This window comes from Corylus avellana, chromosome ca1, assembly GCF_901000735.1.
Source record: "Corylus avellana chromosome ca1, CavTom2PMs-1.0".
Taxonomy (NCBI): Eukaryota; Viridiplantae; Streptophyta; class Magnoliopsida; order Fagales; family Betulaceae; genus Corylus; species Corylus avellana.
In genome coordinates this window covers 14,118,229-14,138,317 of record NC_081541.1, presented here as the reverse complement: position 1 = coordinate 14,138,317, position 20,089 = coordinate 14,118,229, and the positions used below count along the sequence as shown (strand labels likewise).

General features: G+C 40.4%; 1 protein-coding gene across 2 annotated transcripts; it reads right to left on the bottom strand.

Moving 5' to 3' along the window:
* Positions 1-9,027: 9,027 nt before the first annotated feature.
* Positions 9,028-12,038, bottom strand: LOC132192060 (uncharacterized). 2 transcript variants are annotated; one of them, XM_059607256.1, is made up of 5 exons: positions 11,870-12,038; positions 11,624-11,778; positions 9,927-9,985; positions 9,584-9,715; positions 9,028-9,501 (listed from the first exon to the last, which is right to left on the bottom strand). In XM_059607256.1, exons 1-5 carry the CDS (start codon positions 11,965-11,967, stop codon positions 9,442-9,444), a joined length of 504 nt encoding a protein of 167 aa, XP_059463239.1. In that variant the 5' UTR covers positions 11,968-12,038; the 3' UTR covers positions 9,028-9,441. The 2 variants fall into 2 exon arrangements, with proteins under 2 accessions (XP_059463239.1, XP_059463247.1); XM_059607264.1 differs by having other exon boundaries at positions 9,584-9,694; positions 11,870-12,037.
* Positions 12,039-20,089: the final 8,051 nt, after the last annotated feature.

Sequence of the window (20,089 nt, the reverse complement as noted above, 5' to 3'; positions counted from 1 at the left end):
GTTACAACTTGCACGATATCAAGAAGTTTTTCTCCGAAATTATGAGGATTTTTCTAATATTTCAAGTCCAACAAACTAAAAAGAAGCAAAATATACAAAGAAGAGATGGGAGGATTACAACAAACTCCCCGTTAAAGTCAATAATTGAGTCTAATAAAAGAAACTCCCCATTACAGAATACAATAACAAATAAAAACAATAAGAAACTGAAAACTGGCCAAAACTATTATCCAATATAATAATTTCTTGACCCATTGATCAAGAAAAGGGTTACAGAAAATGATTTGTAAGCAGTCCAAAGGATTGGTTGCTTAGAGGGATTCATGCTACCGCAGTAAAGGAAGGATCCTAGTGGGAAAAATTGCATAGATTGAGACATTTGAAGACGTAAAATAGTTGTTTTGAATTAAATTGATGTATTATTTACTCTTAATTCTCATATGTTACATATTTATTATGTAACTCATGATTCTCATAAGTTACATATTGATTATGTACTTATAGTATTCTTGGCCTCATTCAACTAGACCATTTTATTGTACAATTTTTATCAAGGGAAAGAAAGATGTAGCCAAGAAAAGGCTTTGACGTGTGGATGTAGGCCATAGGTCGAACCACTTTAATATGTATTTTTCTTCCTTGCTTTTTCTCTTTATATTTTTTTATGGGAAAAATATAATTTATCCCCCAAAACTACTAACCAGTTGCAATTTGGCCACTCCGTTAGTCATTACTGTCAAATAGGATGGAAAATTCAATACTACGTCGTTTTAGCAAGGTTAAGTTACTAAAATGCCATTTTTAGGAAAAAAAAATCAAGTTTAAGAAGGCCCCAAAACGATGTCGTATTGCTTGAAATAAAAATTCCTTACACTTACCAAAAAGGTGCCGTTTTGGTAAGATTTAATACCCTAGCCCCTAAACACGCAGCAACTTCGTCGTCTTCGTTTTCTTCTCCATTTTCCTCACTTCCCTTTCTCCACGCAGCAGTCTATAATTGTCGACAATAACATGAATATTTGATTTATTGGCCTGGGTTCCTAGGAAAACAACTGTTAGACTAAGAATGCGGCACGGGGCCGGTGAAATTGTTGTGAGATAGGTTGAGAAGGTTTAGCTGGAGGGACGAAAAGATCTTTGGAACCTCACCGGAAAGCTGGTAGTAAAACTGATTCAGATATTTAAGAGTCCGAAAAGATCCCAAAGAAGATGGGAGTTTGCCTGAAAGCGAGTTGTTAGCCATGTTTATGTTAGTGAGGGTGTCACAAGAGCCTAATGCCTTTGGTATTGAACCAGAGAACCTGTTATTCTGCAAAAGAAGATTGCCCAATTACTTCCAGTCACCGATACTAGAATGAATGTTTCCTGAGAACTGATTGTCGTTGAGTTCAATGGAGACCAACGACGTAGCACCGGAGATCTCGATTGGTAATTTACCTGATAAGTGATTGTTTCTGACAAACAATTGCCCGAGAGACTTGGCGTTCTTGATATCAGGGGTAATCGAGCCTTGGATATTATTTGACGTGATATCGATTATGTTCGCGTTTGGTAATCCCCAGATTCTAGCGGAAACGGTACCGGAGAGCAAGTTATTGGGGACTCTGAAATGAAGAATCAGAGTCGTACATGTGGCGTAGTTGGCCGGGATTTCGCCGGTGAATCTTTTGTTGAGCACCAAAAGCTTCTTCATCGTACCTTGCTTGCACATATCTGGCGGGATTGGACTGGTCAAGAAGTTATCGGTATAATTGTTTAGTTCTTTTCACAACCCACAACGTCACTCTGTTCTACACAACCTTAACAGAGCTTCCCCCCTTATTTACATAAGCACTAAATGACCAAACCAAAAATTTACTCTTCTTTTTCGTTTTTCATTTTAATAAGTAGTAAGGGTGTCAACCCAGTCCAATTTTCCATTTTTTGGTCAAAACCGAGGATCGGAACCGGGGTACCCGGTTTTTATATATATTAATTTAATTACCTAAAGTATATATATATATATCACCCGATTTCCTGGTTTCCGGTTCCGGTTTTGGTTCCCCAGTAATTTTTGACACCCCTAATAAGTAGTTAACTCAAACCCATCAAAAAGAGAAAAGAAAAGAAGGAGCTAATGATAGAAATTAAAAGATAACAAACTTTTTTTTCTTATTTTTTTTCGATGAATAAGAAAACAAACTTGGTGATGCAGAATCAAGAAGATGAAATAAAAAAAGAAATCTGTCTACGTATGAAGAGCTAGCTCTTGGGTATCAACTCTCAACACCTCTCTCATTCTGTCACTCACCAATATGAATCATTTATTGTTTTTACGGTAGATATCCGGTACTTGTCTCAACATCATGGAAGACAGATCCCTCAACATGTGTATTTATGTAATTAATAAGCAGGCATAGGATTCCCAATATCTCTCATTAAGCCACAAAGTTAATGTTGTGTGTAGTGTTCGTAAAGGCAACGGCGCCAGTTGTGTTTTGTAAATGAATACATCTCCCATTGGTACTACGTTGAAGCAATATATATGGGTGCCTTATTATTTCTTCTTTCTGGGTAATATATATATATATCAAACATCTTGAGCTTCTTGAGGTTTATGAAACTCGCATGAAGTTTTCCTGTGAACAAGTTATTGTAAAGCTCAAGCTGCCATAGATTTACGAGGTTCCCAATCTCTGTCGGAATCTCTCCGAGCATGTTATTGTCGGCAACTATAGACTGCTGCATGGAGAAAGGGAAGTGAAGAAAATGGAGACGAAAACGAAGAAGATGAAATTGCTGTGTTTAGGGACTAGGATATTAAATTTTAGGGGAAACTACCTTTTTCCCCCATGAACTATAACACATTGTCACTTTCCCCCCATAAACTCCCAAATGTACTACTTTGCTCCTATGAACTACCATTTTGTGCCCAAAACCCCATTTTGTCAGTCAAAGCCGTTAACTCAGTCGGTCAACCCATAACTTTGCATCACTTTGCTCTCATAAACTATAGCGCATTGTCACTTTGCCCCCATGTATTACAACGCATTGTCACTTTGACCGCCTGAGTTAACGGCTTTAACTGACGAAATGGAGTTTTGGGCACAAAATGGTAGTTTATGGGGGCAAAGTAGTATAGTTGGCAGTTCATGGAGGGAAAGTACCAAAGCGTTGTAGTTCATGGGGGCAAAAGATAGTTTCCCCAAAATCTTACCAAAACAGCGCCGTTTTGGTAGGTGTAAGGAATTTTTATTTCAAGCAACACGACGTCGTTTGGGGGCATTCTTAAAATTGAATTTTTTTTTTCTCAAAAGGGCATTTTAGTAACTTAACCTTGCCAAAACGGCGTAGTATTGAATTTTTCATCTTATTTGACGGTAATGACTAACAGAGTGGCCAAATTGCAACTTGTTGGTAGTTTGAGAGCTACTTTATCACTTTTTGAACATTAGGGGAGTAAAATGAAAATGGCTGGTAGTTTGTGGGGCTAAATTATATTTTTCTCTTTTTTTATATACTTTAACATGGTATCAGAGCTTTAGGCAACGATTTTTCTTAACTCAATTTTTCCTCAGCCATTTTCATTCATTTGCTCATTTTGCAATGGCTGAAACATCATCTAAAGCGATTTCTTTCATTTGAGAGCAATGATTCGCATGGGTCACTCAATGATCCTCATTTTGTTAATCACTCAGATAGTCCAACAATGGTGCTTGTTGCAACTCTTATGTCCGGAGATAATTATTGCACTTGGATTCGTGCTATCGCTATGGCTTTATGTGCCAAAAACAAACTAGGTTTTGTGGATAGCATCTTGATGAAGCCAATTTCACATAATGGTCTTCCTCAATGATAAAGATGCAATGATCTTGTCTTTTTATGGATTCTCAATTCTGTTACAAGTGACATTTGTAACAATATTTTATATACCGGTCAAACAATCGCCGATGTTCAAGTTTCGGCTATAATCGTTGTTGTCGGCCAAAGAAGCCGATGTTCATGTTCTTGTTCTTGCCATAGTAGCCAATGCCGGTCAGAGTTGTCGAAGTTCAAGTTTCGGCCATAGCAACCGATGTTCTAATATAGGCCATAGTAGCCATTTTTTCAGCCCCTTTGATGTTCAAGACCAAACCTCAACGCACGTGATCTACCATTGGGTTTGTAGGGGCGTATTGAGACATTTGAAGACGTAAAATAGTTGTTTTGAATTAAATTAATGTATTATTTACTCTCATAATTCTCATATATTACATATTTATTATGTAACTCTCCTAATTCTCATATGTTACATATTGATTATTTAACTCTCATGATTCTCATAAGTTACATATGTCAATTGAACTGAACACCTCTCAATGTGAGGGTTGCTCATATTATATAGGAATTATATAGCTAATTACAGGCTGTATCTCATCGATTACAACAATCTAGGAGAACAAATAAGGTAACTAAAATTCACCTATTAATTACAAGATACTATAGCTATAATACAAAAACATGTCATAACTAGAGAGACTAATTATGGCTAAATATATATGATATATATGCCGTATCTAACTGACGTCCCCCCTCAAATTGATGCTGGTCGATCAAAAAGCGTCAATTTGCCCACAAGGAACTGATGACGTTGTCGTGTCATGGCCTTCGTGAAAACGTCAGCTATCTGGAGATCAGTGGAAACATGAAGAAGAGAGATAACACGAGTGTCTAAGGCTTCCCGAATAGAATGACAGTCTGCCTCAATATGCTTTGTATGTTCATGGTAAACAGGATTAACAACTATTTGAATGGCACTAGTATTATCAGTATGAAGGGGAGTAGAATCAGATTGAGAAAAACCAAGCTCAGCCAGAAGCCCACGAAGCTAGACAATCTCAGAACAAGCAGCAAACATTGCCCGGTATTCGGATTCAGTAGATGATTTAAAAACGCGGGCTTGTTTCTTACTCTTCCAAGAAATCAAAGAATCACCAAGAAACATGCACCAACCCGTGACAGACCGCCGAGTATCAGGACATCCGGCCCAATCCGCATCATTATAAGCAACAAGGCGAATATGAGAGCCGGTTGGAAAGAACAACCCACGGCCAGGTGACCCTCGAAGATATCGAATGATACGGCGAACAGCAGCTAAGTGAAGATGGCATGGAGTTTGCATAAACTGGCTAACCTGCTGGACAACAAAGGAAATAGCAGGCCGAGTAATAGTCAAATAGTTCAAGCTGCCTACCAACTATCGGAACACAATAGGATCAGAAAGAAGATCACCCTCCTCACTTCGATATTTCACATTAACCTCCATAGGAGTATCCACCGAAGAAGAATCCTAAAGACCAACCAGGCTAATCAAGTCCTGGGTATATTTGTGTTGATTCAAGAATATACCTGAAGAATCAGTGTGCATCTCTAACCCCAAAAAATACGTAAAAGGACCAAGGTCTTTCATATGAAAAGAAGCCTGGAGATTCAGCTTAAGATGGGCAATCAAACTAGAGTCAGTGCCAGTAATGAGAATATCATCCACATACACAAGTAAAAAAAAACGAGACTAGTCGGAGTCTTGCAAAGGAACAAAGATGAGTCATACTGGCTTTGGACAAAGGAGAAGCGAAGTAGAGTAGTCTTGAATTTTTCAAACCATGCCTGGGGAGCCTATTTCAAGCCATAGAGAGACCCCTTTAACTTACACACAGCTGCAGATGAAGAAGAAAACAAACCTGGAGGAGTCATGTAAATATCCTCTTTGAGATCACCATGAAGAAAAGCATTTTTGAAATCCATCTGGGGAAGTGGCCAGCCTTGGGAGGCGGCAATAGAAATAACTGTACGCACTGTGGTCATCTTCGCTACCGAAGCAAATGTCTCCTCATAGTCCACCCTATATTCTTGCATGTTCCCAAGAGCAACTAATCGTGCCTTATACCGATCCAGAGTCCCATCAGAGCGAAGCTTAATCAAATAAACCCATTTACAACCGATGGCTTTAACATTAGAGCGGCAAGGAACCACGTCCCATGTATGATTGTCCTGGAGAGCCCGAAGTTCCTCATCCATCGCTTTCGTCCAACATTCATATTTAATAGCCTCAGAAAAGCATGTAGGGATGAAAATAGAAGACAAAGTAGCATTAAAAGAAGTGTGGGAAAAACCATACCGATCAGGAGGACGTGATACTCGGGTAGATTGTCGACTACCAGACTCAGGAATTGTCTCAGATGATGGGTCAATCTGAGGAGAAGTTGTTGGAATAGTTTCAGATGAAGGGTCAGTCTCAGGAAAGGGGCAAAGTCCGTAGACGTCAAGTATACACAATTCCATGTTTGAACCGTTCAGGCAGAGGAGGCAATTCATCAAAACAAGGTAGAATACTAATCTCAGGCAATGACGCAACATCTGTAGAAAAGAAACATTGATTCTCAAAGAAAACAACATTACAAGATATACAAAATTTGTTAGACAACATTACGAGACAGTCAAATGACAAATTTTTAGAAACTTGTTCTTTATTGCCTAACAAACCAGAATTTAACACATGAGACAGAATAACAGAGTTCGGATGACCCAAACGTTTGTGCCATACTTTGTTCGGAGTGTTAACTGTCCTACAAGCCCAAGATAAACAACTAGGAATTGAAAAGTGCAGTGAAAATAGTCTGCCAACTTTAGGCCCCTTTCCGAGTATCTTCCCCGACACTTGATCCTGCACAAGACAACCATCACGAGAGAAATGGAAATCACAGTTTTTTTCAACTAACTGGCCAACTGAAATAAGACTATTAGAAAGTCCAAAAGATACATAAAACATCTCTAAATGAAGGATTAACATCTCCTACTTCATTAATAGCTAAATGACTTTCATTAACTACTTGAATATGGGATGAACCATGATATGGACGAACATTGCAAAGAGTATCAGACGATCTGGTCATATGACTGGATGCAGCATAATCAATAAGCCAAGACTTATACGAAATAGTACTATTACCTTGGAGCCTTAAGGCGGAAAAAGGTTGACATAATCAACTGCCGGACCTTTTTAGGAGTAAGAACAGCTGATCTGGCCCCAGAAGAAGAAACTGAGGACATCACAGGAGCAGAAGAGGTGTTCACTGCAGCCTTAGAGGCGGTAACTTAACGATTCTGAGGCCGAGTGGAACATTATTTGATAAAGTGACTTGTTTCTTACAGTAGTTGCAAGATTTCTTTGCACAGTTGGCGGCAATATAACCGTACTCCTTGCAGCTGAAACACTGGACCTTGCGCATGTCCTTACCCTTTCCTTTCCTATAGGCTACTGGATTCGGGTTGGAATCTTGCTAGAACATAGCCTGTGTGAGAAGACGTTGCTCCTCACAAAGTAATTCTCCAAAACAAACATCCAAAGATGGAGAAGGATCCCAGTTCATTAAATTTGAGTGAGTAACCTCAAATTCAGAGCGCAATTTCATCAGGAATTGATCTCTCTTGCTCTACTCATTAACAGCAGAGAGAGATGCAGCAGGGCAGGTACCTTTACATCATATTAGAAAATTCTCCCCACAAATTTTAAAAACTAGAAAAATACTCTAGAATGGAGAGATTGCCTTAAGTGTAACTAGCAATCTCATTTTCCAATTGAAAACGGTATGCGGTATTGTCCTGGTGATAAACCTTAAGCAAATACTCCCACATGGTCTTCGCAGTCTTATAGGGCCTCAGATTGAGCACAATAAGAGGATCAACAGACCTTAAGATCCAGGACATCACACGTGCATCCTTGACCCTCCACTTAGCCAATTCCTTAGTCTCCGTAGGAGCTAGATCATTACTGTCAATATGGCCCCACAACTCTTTTCCCGTAACAAACAATTGAAACTAGAATTCCTAAGCAGAATAATTTTTTCCAGTAAAACGGACCCCAAAAGTCTCGCTAGAAGACATGATGAAATTAAAAATTAGAAATTATAACACCTGATAAAGGAGTAACAAGCCCACCAGATCTGTTGGACAGCAAGCCCAAGTCCACGCAAGTCAAATAACACCAAACAGCAACCAGCAACCCACTAGAGTAGCAACCCAAACAACAACCAAGCCTAAGCCCAGCAAGTCCAAGTCCACGCAGCCCAACCTGAATAGCAAGTCCATGCAACCCAAGCCCAGCAAGCCTAATGTCCACACTCATCGCACCAAACAAACACCAAATAGCAAGTCCACGCAATCAGTAACCCACCCAGCAAGCCTAAGTCTAAGCTTACCGCACCAAACAGCAACCCAAGTCCTCCAGAAATCGCCGACAGCCCCTAAAGCCTCCACGCCGAGAGCCCCAACTCCTCCAAAAATTACCGATAGCCACTCTAAGATTGCTCTGGCAAGAAATAGCAGCCACAAGACCTACTAACAACCTCCATAAAGTCTGCCAACAGCCACTAAGAAGAAATTCTGGTCAGAATAAATTCTCTACCCTTAACAAAAATTGCCGAATAGCAGTTTAGAACCCTCAACAGAAGTATTGACAACTTCTCCTGAAGTTACCAACAGCCAAAGAGACCAATAGCTCAGTCCTGACCCAACCCCAAAAACTCGAATCACAACCCTAATTTAGATGATTTTAGCTCTGATACCATGTCAATTTAACTGAATACTTCTAAATGTGAGGATTGCTCATATTATATAGGAATTGTATAGCTAATTACAAGCTGTATTTCAACGATTACAGCAATCTAGGAGAACAACGATTATAGCAATCTCGCGTCCACGTTCTTATTGATGATAACATGTTCAAAATAGTATCATTAGTTCTTTTCTAAAGTTATGCCATCAGTTCACCTATGGAAGAAGTTAAGTATGGGCTTGTACAAGGATTTAAATATTAACTTTGTTATAAACACCTTTTATATATAAATTTTTTAATGTTAGATATCACATAACAAACGGCATCTATTACTATGAAACACAATGAATCAAGCACATGCCATGACACATGCCTCCCCAATTAGTATTATATATATAGACACAAAAATACATATAAATGAGCTAACAAGTCGAGCCGAGTTTATACGAACTATGTTCAAGTCAAGCCAAGTTTATACGAATATTCTCATTTAAAAATCAATCATATTTTGTGTTCACAAACCACTCATATATTAAATGAACCAAGTTCAGGTCGAGCTTATATGAGTCGTTCCGGAGCGTGTTGGCATACAGTCTAGTTCATTCACTGCCCTAGAAGAGAACAAAAATAGTTTCCTAGTACAAAATAATTCCAGGTCTACCAAGCAGTGACTCTTGCACTACAAGCAATATGTAACAAAAAATAAATGCATATTGGCTTGTCTTGAGGTCAGTTGCACTTAAAAAGTCCTAAAAAAATCGGTGGATAAGTGACTGGTTCACACAATCAAACACACCATGGCTTCCACTTCCCTGGTAACCTCTAATTGATTTTTCAGGTAAAACCCATTTCTCATTAGTTTATTCCAATCAAAGTTTGGACTTTCGTTTGGGCTTTTTGATCATAGCAAATCCAGGTTCCTCCGCCATCTGCAGCACAACAAAATTCTTTACTTAGCAACAGGGAAAACAAAAATGCAAACAACCAAGAAACCTTCAACACCAAAATAACCTTTCGTTTTTTATTTTTCTTCATCTCTTTCTTCTTCTTATTCTTCTTCTTCTTCTTCTTCTTCAACTTCTTCAACTCAGAGGTTTTCATATTTCCTTCTTCAGAAGAATCCTGCCAACAACTTTTACCCATCTATCAAGTAAGAAATAAAATTATCTCAATAGACACTCGGGCATCACCCTAACCATTATTTTTAATTGGATTTTTTAGATTTAGTTATCTCAGTTACTAAATTATATGTTAAGACAGCAAAGTCTGAGCCATTTATTAAAACTAATTAATTATGATTTTAAGAATTCTTTTACCCTAAAAAAATCTAACAATAACTGAAAGGATAAAGCACCTCAGAGTCGCTGAAGGAGTCTACATGTTGAATGGTGCTCCTTGAATTCGAAGTACCACCTGATATAAAAATATAAAATTAGGAACTCATAATACATTTATTTGAAGACTTGAGAGGTAAATCAAATACACATACATTTTTATTTTTATTTTTATAGCGAGGACCCCCTCCAAGGCATGTCCACTTCGTATACTCACCCCTATTAGGTAAACTTTGAACCCGTGTAAAGCGCCCCCTCCACACTCTGCTAAATAGGTCTGCTTAAAAGCCAGCTACAGATCGGGTAATATTCCAGTTTCGCCGGCGGGCTATCCCTAAGGAATTGTTTGCACCCAAAGGGATTCGAACCTTAAATTTCATGGACTACCACAAAGACCAAGGCTCTTACCACAAATACACATACATATGCAAACTAGCAAAAAACAAAACTACACTTAACCCCTCAAATTACCACATAATTTATAATGTTTTCCAAATGTTCAATTTTTGCAATGTACCTTGTTTAACTATCAAAGTGCTTGCATTGTTCCGGTTCGTTACAATTTTCTGTTAAATCCTAATGGAATGAGTATTGTAATAGACATTTTGTATGACTCAAAATAACAGAAATATCCTCCATTATTAAAAAAAAAAAAAAAAAGTCAATAAAAAAAATTAGAAAAAAACACAAGAAAAAAATTCAGAAAAATGAAATAAAAATAATAATAAAAAAACGAAAGGAAAAAATGAAAAGAGACCAAAAAAATATCATTAAAAAAAAAAAAAAAAAATCCCACAGCCGTGGGTCACGGCAGACCCATGCAGCCTGACTCTCAAAGAATATTTTTCATTCTTCTGTTTATGTATGGAAAGATAGAAATAAAAGGCCTACAATTTTGGGTATTCACATAATTTGGTTAGGTATAGTTGTTCTAGTATTCGAGGCTCATTATTTTGGAGGCGTGTATGATATCTAGACTAGCCCAAGAGAGAAAGATGTTTATTCACACTAACTCTCCTATAACCTCTTATTTTTCCTAAATATAGGAAAAATTTCCAAAAAATCACAAAAAGTCACAACCAGTTGCTTCCATAAACATTGGGTATGAGCACGTTAGCTTCTCTGTCCATTATTTTAACACAAAATATTTCTCTCCTCTCTTTTCTCTCATCTTTTTCCCTTTTTTTTTTTTTTTTGATAACCTCTTATTTTTCCTAAATATAGGAAAGTTTTCAAAAAAATCACAAAAAGTCACAACCAGTTGCTTCCATAAACATTGGGTATGAGCACGTTAGCTTCTCTGTCCATGATTTTGTTCCCTAAATTTAAGGGGGGGGGGAAAAATGATGTGAATGTTCTAAGGAAAGAAACTAACTTGACCCTTCGCCCAGGTGATATATTTGGTTATTTACTAAAATAACCCTTTGGAGGAGAGGGATGGAATGTTAGTGTGGACGATTTGGAAGATATAATTGGAGGGCATGTGTGTTTAGGTTCTATCTCCGTATCTTAACCAAACCTTTAAGCTATAGCAGTATTTTTATAATTTTATGGGGGTATAAATTTTATGAGACACTGCAAATTGTGTGGTTTGAGAGGCAAAGTGTAATTTCCATGAAAAAATAATCGTTGAATTGCCGAAAGATTTCATCACCTGGGAAAACAATAAAGCTACATAATCTATATATATGTAGTAAAAAAAAAAAAAAAAAGTTACCGGAAAGGACGGTTTGTTTGGCATTTTGGACGGCGAGTTGGAGAAGATCGGAGTTGATGGAGGCCAATCCGGTGGGCTCCTTTAGCTTTCTTTCTAGAAATTTCGCCAGTGCCGCTGCCTTGTTCGTCCTCAATGGTCCTCCTGGGTGTGCCAATCTATAACCAAAAATACAATCAACGCATAAAAATTGAAACCCTAAAAGAAGAGGAAGAGGGGTGAAAGGGTAGTTTTGAAGAGTGAACCTGCCTGGGTTGTGAACGAGGAGGTAGGGGTGGCAGGGAAGGGAGGGGGGCGAATTTGCTGCCTCGAAGAGCTCTCCTTTCCTCCTCGCTCAGTTCTTCCATTTCCCTTTCTCGATCTCTCTCTCTCGCCCAAACCTTCTTTTTCAGTCTTTCTCTTTGTTTGATGGATTGAATATTCCGTATGTTTTAAAAATAAGGGAGAGCCACGCGGGCAACGGCGTCGTTTTAGTGATTGTCTCCAAATTCTATAAAACTGGAAATTGAAAGGGTGTCCATCCAAATATTAGAAATCTAAAAAATGGGGCAGAGGATAAATTCAAAACGATGTCGTACTCTCATTTGAAAATTGGATATTGTCTCGCAAGTCTCTTTCATGAACTCTAATTAATGTTATCACCAATGGTCACCAAACATGACATAGTTGGAGTTTGATGATTAGAGTTTTTATGACCTTACAATGCAAGATCATTTACATTCAACTCTTTTTATATATGGTTTTTTTTTCTAAAATTTGAATAAAAATATGGGAAAATTACAGTTTACCCCCCCAAAGTTGTCAGCGATTTGCAATTCGACCTTCAAAGTTTCAATTTTTGCAATCCACCCCCCTAAAGTTTCAATTTTTTTCAATTTAGCCATTCCGTCAGTCAAAGCGGCTTTGACTGACGGAACAGTGATCACGTGCGACGCACGTGATCACTGTTGGCATTTTGGGGACCAAAATGCCCCCCATCCCTTGTTCTCTCTCTCTCCCTCTCTCTCTCTCTCCGTTTGATCATTTATTTTTTGTTCAATATCAATCTGAAACCTTTCGAGCTAGATTTCATCCGATTCCGATCTGAAACTGCATGCTGGGACGGTGGGACCTTCCTCCAGCCATCTGAATCTTCTCCAATCTCAGGACTGACGAGCAGTTTTTCTTTTTTATTTTCTTTATATATATAGATCTCCAGAGATTCTTATCTCATTCCATTCCAGTGGCTCAACTAGTAACCAATGGCGAAAACTAAAACATCCATGGTTTCTCGGTAGAACCCCATTTCGCCCAAGTTGTTGCGAAACCGGAAAAAATAAGCAGTTTTTCGCACAGCTTGCTAATTGTGCAGGTCCCACTTGTATATCCTATTTGGCCGAAGAAGCATCGGACAGGTTGGAGAGGTTGGAGTTCTTACCTTCTTGGGACTCCATGGACCAAGATCTGCTTTCATTATATGGGCAATACCGATCTACTTTAGTATATATATATATATATTCTTTTTTATTCTCATCTGATATTCATGATTCTGAAGTTTAAAAAACTCAGTAATTTTTTTTTATAAAAAAAAACTCAATCAATTTACAAATTTTATATACTATCGATCTGTTCCTTATTTTCCCTACCGATCAACTGGCTCAACCAAAATAAAATTTTCATTTTCCAACGAATTCAAAGCCAAAAAAAAAAAAAAAAAAAAAAAAAAAAAAAAACTTTCACAACCAAAGCACTCGAAATTCTCTTTTCTCTCAGTTTCTCTACATCCAAACGATGATTAAATCTCAACCTCTCTCTTCGGAATCGGCCGGCCAGCATTAAGATCAAAGGTGATCTCCGACATGCTCGTCGTCGTTCTTGGCAAACACAGGAGTGAGAGTCTGTGGGATGGGGGGCATTTTGGGTAGAAAAATGTTAGAAGTGATGGGGGCATTTTCGGTAGAAAAAGGTCAGAAGTGATCACGTGCGTCGCACGTGATCACTGTTCCGTCAATCAAAGCGGCTCTGACTGACGGAATGGCTGAATTGAAAAAAAATTGAAACTTTGGAGGTCGAATTGCAAATCGCTGACAACTTTGGGGGGGTAAACTGTAATTTTCCCTAAAAATATTATTTTTCAGGCTCTTTAGCCAATGTTAAATATATTTCGACATCCTTCTTCAAATGTTAAGAGCCAAAAAAGTAAAAGTTATACTTTTTTAATATTATTTCTTCCTTCATTGGCAGCATTACCTTTAGTTGGTTCAGGTCAACTAATTACGTTCATTACGCAACATTAATTCTGTAATTGCAACTACTCATGAATTGAATGTCCATCAATTCTGGGATGTAGCATTAATGCATGAATTGAATTGAATTGAATTCAATGTCCATTACACTTTCCAAAACATCTTCCTTTTGCAAATCTAATTATGCTGGAATGTATAGCTACAACATTAATTGATGAGAAATGATTTATGTAAATATTTTTCTCATTTCATTCTACAAATTCAATATATCAACCATTAGACTTGTGGACTTATGTAGACCCCATATAAATTTAGCAGTGAATTTATCCATTCACTATAAAGATGGTTAAAAATAAAATGAATTATATCATTTCTCTTAATTGATTGTCCATCACTTAATGAATAGAATGCATTCAAGTACAGCATTATGATATGCCATACTAGTTGGGCATTAAAGTTAGTTTTACCAATAAAAAATAATATTTAGTTAAAGTAAAGAAATACTTAGAGAGTTTGATGTATAGGAGTTTTGAAAAGTTGCTAACTAAAGCATCAAAAGTAAATTTTTAATTTTAATTTTTTTTTTTTGATAAGTAATAAAAATTTTGATTAAAAAGCGTAAAGGCGCCCCAAGGTACACTGAGAATATACAATAGGATCACCTAGCTAGAAGGAGAAAAACGAAGAAGAAAGTCATCATAGCTAATCGATACTGAAAAGACATGTGCAATGGTCCAAAGATACAAAGTATGAAAGCAAGAGGCTAGTATGTCTTCCCAAGTCCCCTCCAAATCCTCAAAGTACCTATTATTCATTTCCCTCCAAAGACGCCATAAAAAGCACGTAGGCACCATTTTCCATACCGCGGCACTCCCTCTCCTCCCCGAAGACCACCAACAAGCGAGCAAATCCGAGACCCGTTTCGGCATCACCCCAAGACAACCCAAACTGACCAAGAAAGGTACTCCACAAAGCATAAGCTACCTCGCAATGAATGAGAAGATGGTCCACCGTCTCCTCAGTCTTCTTTCACATACAACATATGTTCGTCACAATCACCCGTCGTTTTTTGAGGTTGTCCAGGGTCAAAATTTTGCCCAAAGCCGCTGACCACACAAAAAAACTCACCCTCGGAGGAGCTTGGGTACGCCACACACTCTTCCACGGAAATCCTCCCCCATCAAGACTCGCCAAGGAAGCGTAAAGGAACTTAAACTTGAAACGGCCTCTTTTGGAATAATTCCACCACAACCTATCTTCACACCCTCGCCTCACTTGAGCAGAATGTAACATTTGAAAAAAAGAGGCCAACACATCCACCTCCCAATCATGAGCTTATCTAGAAAATCTCACATTCCACTAGTTAGAACCACCCAGCACCTCCAAATGCTCCGCCACTAAAGCGTCCTTAGCGTAGGCAATGCTGAATAAACCTAGAAAAGCATTCTTGAGAGCCGTATCACCACACCACAAATCGTGCCAGAAGCGCACCTTAGACCCCTCCCCTACCTTAAATCAAGTAAACCTTTGGAAAGTGTCCCACCCTTTCCTAATGTTCTTCCATAACCCCACCCCCATAGGACCACCCGGCTCCAAAGAACACCACCCTCCCCAAAGACTTCCAAACTTCGCATCCACCACAGCCCTCCACCAAGTATCTCTCTCTATTCCATAGTGCCACAACCACTTCCCTAAAAGGGCACGATTGAAGACCCTAAGGTTTCTGATACCCAATCCTCCTTCCTTAATCGGAGTGCAAACCCTCAACCATTCCACCAGGTGGTACTTGAACTCATCGCCTAGAACCCCCCCCCATAAAAAATCCCGCTGCAACTTCTCAATTCTCTTGGCAACACTACCCGGAATAGGGAAAATAGACAAATAGTACGTAGGCAAGTTGACGAGAGTAATTTTAATAAGCGTGACTCTCCCCCCTTCGACAAATAAGATCTTTTCCACCCGGCCAACCGACGTTCTATCTTCTTGATAACTCCATCCCAAATATGTTTAGCCTTGTAAGAGGCCCCCAGCGGAAAACCAAGGTACTTTACAGGCAATGAAGCAACCCCACACCCAAGAATACCAGCTAACCTGTCCACTTGCACCACATTCCCCATTGGAATAATCTCCGACTTGGCCAAGTTAACTTTCAAACCGGACGCAGCTTCAAACAGCAAAAACACACTCCGCAAATACCGAAGCTAGGTGGGCATATCATTGCAAAAAATCAAAGTATCATCCACAAACAAAAGATGGCAGAGAGTAATATTACCGACCTGGAATCCCCTCTATGAGCCCCCCATTCACTGTCGCCGAAATCATCCTGCTTAGAGCTTCCATAACAAAAACGAATAACAGAGGGGACAAGGGGTCCCCTTGTCTCAAGCCCCTGGAACTGCTAAAGAAGCCATTAGGCGAACCATTGATCAGGATCGAGAACCACACTGACGAAATGTAATGTTCAATCCAAGAGTACCAAATCCCACCAAAACCACATCTCTTAAGCATGTATAACAAGAAACCCCAATTCACATGATCATCAGCTTTTTCTAGATCCATTTTACAATAACCCCTGGCTCCCCAAATCGCAGCCGACTGTCTAGGCATTCATTAGAAATCAAGACAGGATCAAGAATCTACTGACCTTTGATAAAGACACTTTGGGATTGAGAAATAATCTTATCCAGAACTACCTTTAATCTATTTGCTAACACCTTTGCTATAATCTTGTAGATTCCTTTCACAAGGCTAATAGGCCGAAAATCTTAGAGATTGGTAGCGCCGAGAACCTTCGGAATTAGCGAAATGAAAGAGGCATTGAGGCTCTTCTCAAACCTCCCCTCAGCATGGAAAGCACTGAACATCTTCATGACATCCTCCCTCACCACCTCCCAACAAACTTGGAAGAATGCCATAGAAAACCCATCAGGGCCCGACGCCTTTTTACCATTCATTTTAAACACTACCTTTCTAACCTTTTCCTCTTCGAAGTCTCTCTCCAACCAACTAGCCTCCACCTCCAAAATGGAATCAAAGGAAATACCATCTACCATAGGCCTCCAGTGACATTGCTCCGAGAAGAGTTTTTGATAAAACTCAACCACATACTCACTAATCTCGGTCGGATTTGGAGATATGTTATCCCCAATCATGAGAGAATCCATAGAATTGTGTCTTCTATTAGAATTGGCTATGGAGTGAAAAAATTTAGTACATTTATCTCCTTCCTTCAACCACATCACCTTGGATTTCTGCCTCCAACTCACCTCTTCCATAAGCGTGCAATTCTCTAGCTCTCGAACCACTTCCGTCTTCCTCCTAACCTCCCCTTCCCCCAAAGCCCTACTTTCTTCATTCACGTCTAACAACCGAAGCTCTTCAAGTAACATCCTCTTATTCCTATCAATGTTACCAAATACCTCATCATTCCAAGTCTTCAAATTCAGCTTCAGGGCCTTGAGCTTGCAAGCAAAAACAAAACTCAGTGAACCATGAAGCACATAGGAATCCCACCACTGTTTCACTTGGGCCACAAAACCTTCCGCTTTAAGCCATATATTCTCGAACTTAAACAGCCTCTTCCTTCTTGACACCTCCCCCATCCCAAGGATGATTGGGAAATGATCCGAGCACAGGCGGGAGAGCTTCTTCTGTCTAACCCCTGAAAACTGGGCCTCCAACTCCAGGGATATAAGAAACCAATCAATCCTTGACCACATGAGGGGTCATTAGAAATTGACCATGTAAACAAACCCCCAGTCAGGGGAAGATCCATCAGCCCTTGATCCGAAATGAAATCTGAGAAATCCATCATGGACGAATCCAAATGAGCTTCACCTGGTCTTTTGCTGGGGAAACGAGTGACATTAAAATCACCCCCAATACACCACGGCAAGTCCCACCAGCTAATAACACCCGCCAACTCCTCCCATAGAAACCTCCTGTCCCTACTGAGATTCGGATCATAAACCCCAGCAAAAGCCCAAACAGAATGGTTCCCACTGTTTCTGAAAGACACCGCCAGAGTGTAAGACCCCATGCAAACATCGACCTTCTCCACCACCCTATTATCCCACATAATTAAAATACCACCCAAAGCCCCACTAGAATCCATACAACACCAATCCACATGACTCCTCCCCCATAAACTATGGACTATATTGCAAGACATCTCCTGACTCTTGGTTTCTTGGAGACAGACAATATCAGGCTTCCAATCCCTGAGCAGATTACTCACCCTCAAACGTTAATCCTTCTTGTTCAGTCCTCTCACATTCCAAGAAAGAATATTTAATTTCATAATGTTACCACCTGCCCCCTCCCATTTCTATTGCCGTGGCTTGAGCTCGCCCCCTTAGTGTCATAGTTCATTGAACACTCCAAATTCCTAATCTCCTTCTAACCCTTAGTGCCACTGCTCGTATTCAAGATCATCTCATTATACCTTTGTTCCTCTTCCAAGAAAGTCAAAAGCGCTAGCAATTGTAAATTGTGACCCGTATACGAGATCCCCACAATCAAATAAATCTCATTAGCACATTGGATGACCTAATCCGAGTAACCCTTCACACCCCCAGCATTAGGCCCATATGAATTCAAAGGAGAAGGCATACTGATCTCACAAGGACCCGGGACTGCATCTCGAGCCTTAACCTCCCTGCCCATCTTCCCAACAGATTGACTAACTATGTCTCTAGTGTCCTGCAAAATGCCCAGCCGCTCACAAGCCTCCACACCTAACTGATACCCATCACCATGTGACGAAGGCACCAAATCATTAACCTCAATCGGTGAAGATACCAGAACTTCCTCCCCACTAACCTGCGACACATTCTCCAGCAGAAGAAGGGGCTCACCGGGCAAAACACGCATCCCCACACCACCAGAACCCAATCCCAACACTGCCCCCATTGAATCTGCGATATGAATAATTGGCGAAGACTTCTCCTTCAAAGACTGGGACGGACCTACCGATCCTTAGGCCAACATACCCTTCACCGGCGTACTCTTGGGATCACCGACGTGCTCTGATGACTTCTCCCAGTCAGAATGGGCTCCGGCACACTACACGTGGTTATCAAAAGCGTCGACAGGACCACTCGTGGCTACCGGCGATCTCGTCCCCAAGACGACCTGCGACACTATTGCCAGCAGGAGTAGAGGTACACCAGCCAAAACTCGCGTCCCCACCCCTCCAAAACCCAAAACCGACACTGTCCCCACTATCTCTACGATGGGATCCATCGGCGATACCTTTTCCTTTAGCGATTGGGACGAACCTGCCGGACCTAAGGCCAACAGAGTCTTCGCTGGAGTACTCTGAGAATCTTCGGTAGTACCTAACATGACCTCCATGTTAGAATGGTCTCCGGGAAGCTCCACCCGGTTAACAAAGGCATCGACCAGACCAATCACGGCTACCGGCGACCTCGCCACCAAGGACGTACCTCCTACTGATGACGACGCCCCTGGGTCTCCGGTCCGACCCCCCTTCCGGACCATCGACAACCCGTTCGTGGACACCGTGTAGACAACATGCTTCTTTTTCCCCTTTGAACCTGCCTCCCCTTGGCCATTCTGACCCGCGCCCGAGCCCGCACCTTGTTTAGACTTAATCACCGAGACTTTCTTTTTAGACTTGAAAAGTCTCATGGGCCGTGAGCCTACATTATCGGCCCACCCCTTCCCCACTTATACACGTTCTAAACTACCCGATGGAACCAAATGAGGGCCACTCGCGGGCCTTGGGCCATTCCCCTCCAACTTCTCCCTATGCCTGATTGAAAGGACCAGATCTCCACTTTCCTCTGCCATCTGCCTTAGCCCACTTTCCTCTTCCCTTAAGAGAGCCATCTCCAGACGATGCAATCCTACGTCAACTTCCTTTTTCAGCCATTCCAACATCTCCCTACAGTTACGGAGCTCAAGGCTTACACCGGTATGGGACTGATTCTGACACTCAACCACCCCCCGTCTCGTCAGTGCTTGCACAGTACCTCCCTTCATCATAGGCGGCCTTTCCTGCGCTTGAATACCACTCGCCAGTGCCCTGACTGCTTGCTCTTCTTTCTCCTTACTGTTCTTCCCCTCCGGCTGTCTTCTATCTTCACTTGGGTACCTCGTCGGCTTCTGAGACCTCGCCGGACTCTAGGTCATCGTCCTCTGTAGCATACCTGATTTCTCCGAACCTAAAACAAGCTTTTCCTTTGCTGATGAAGAGTCCTTCAACCAAATGGACACTTGC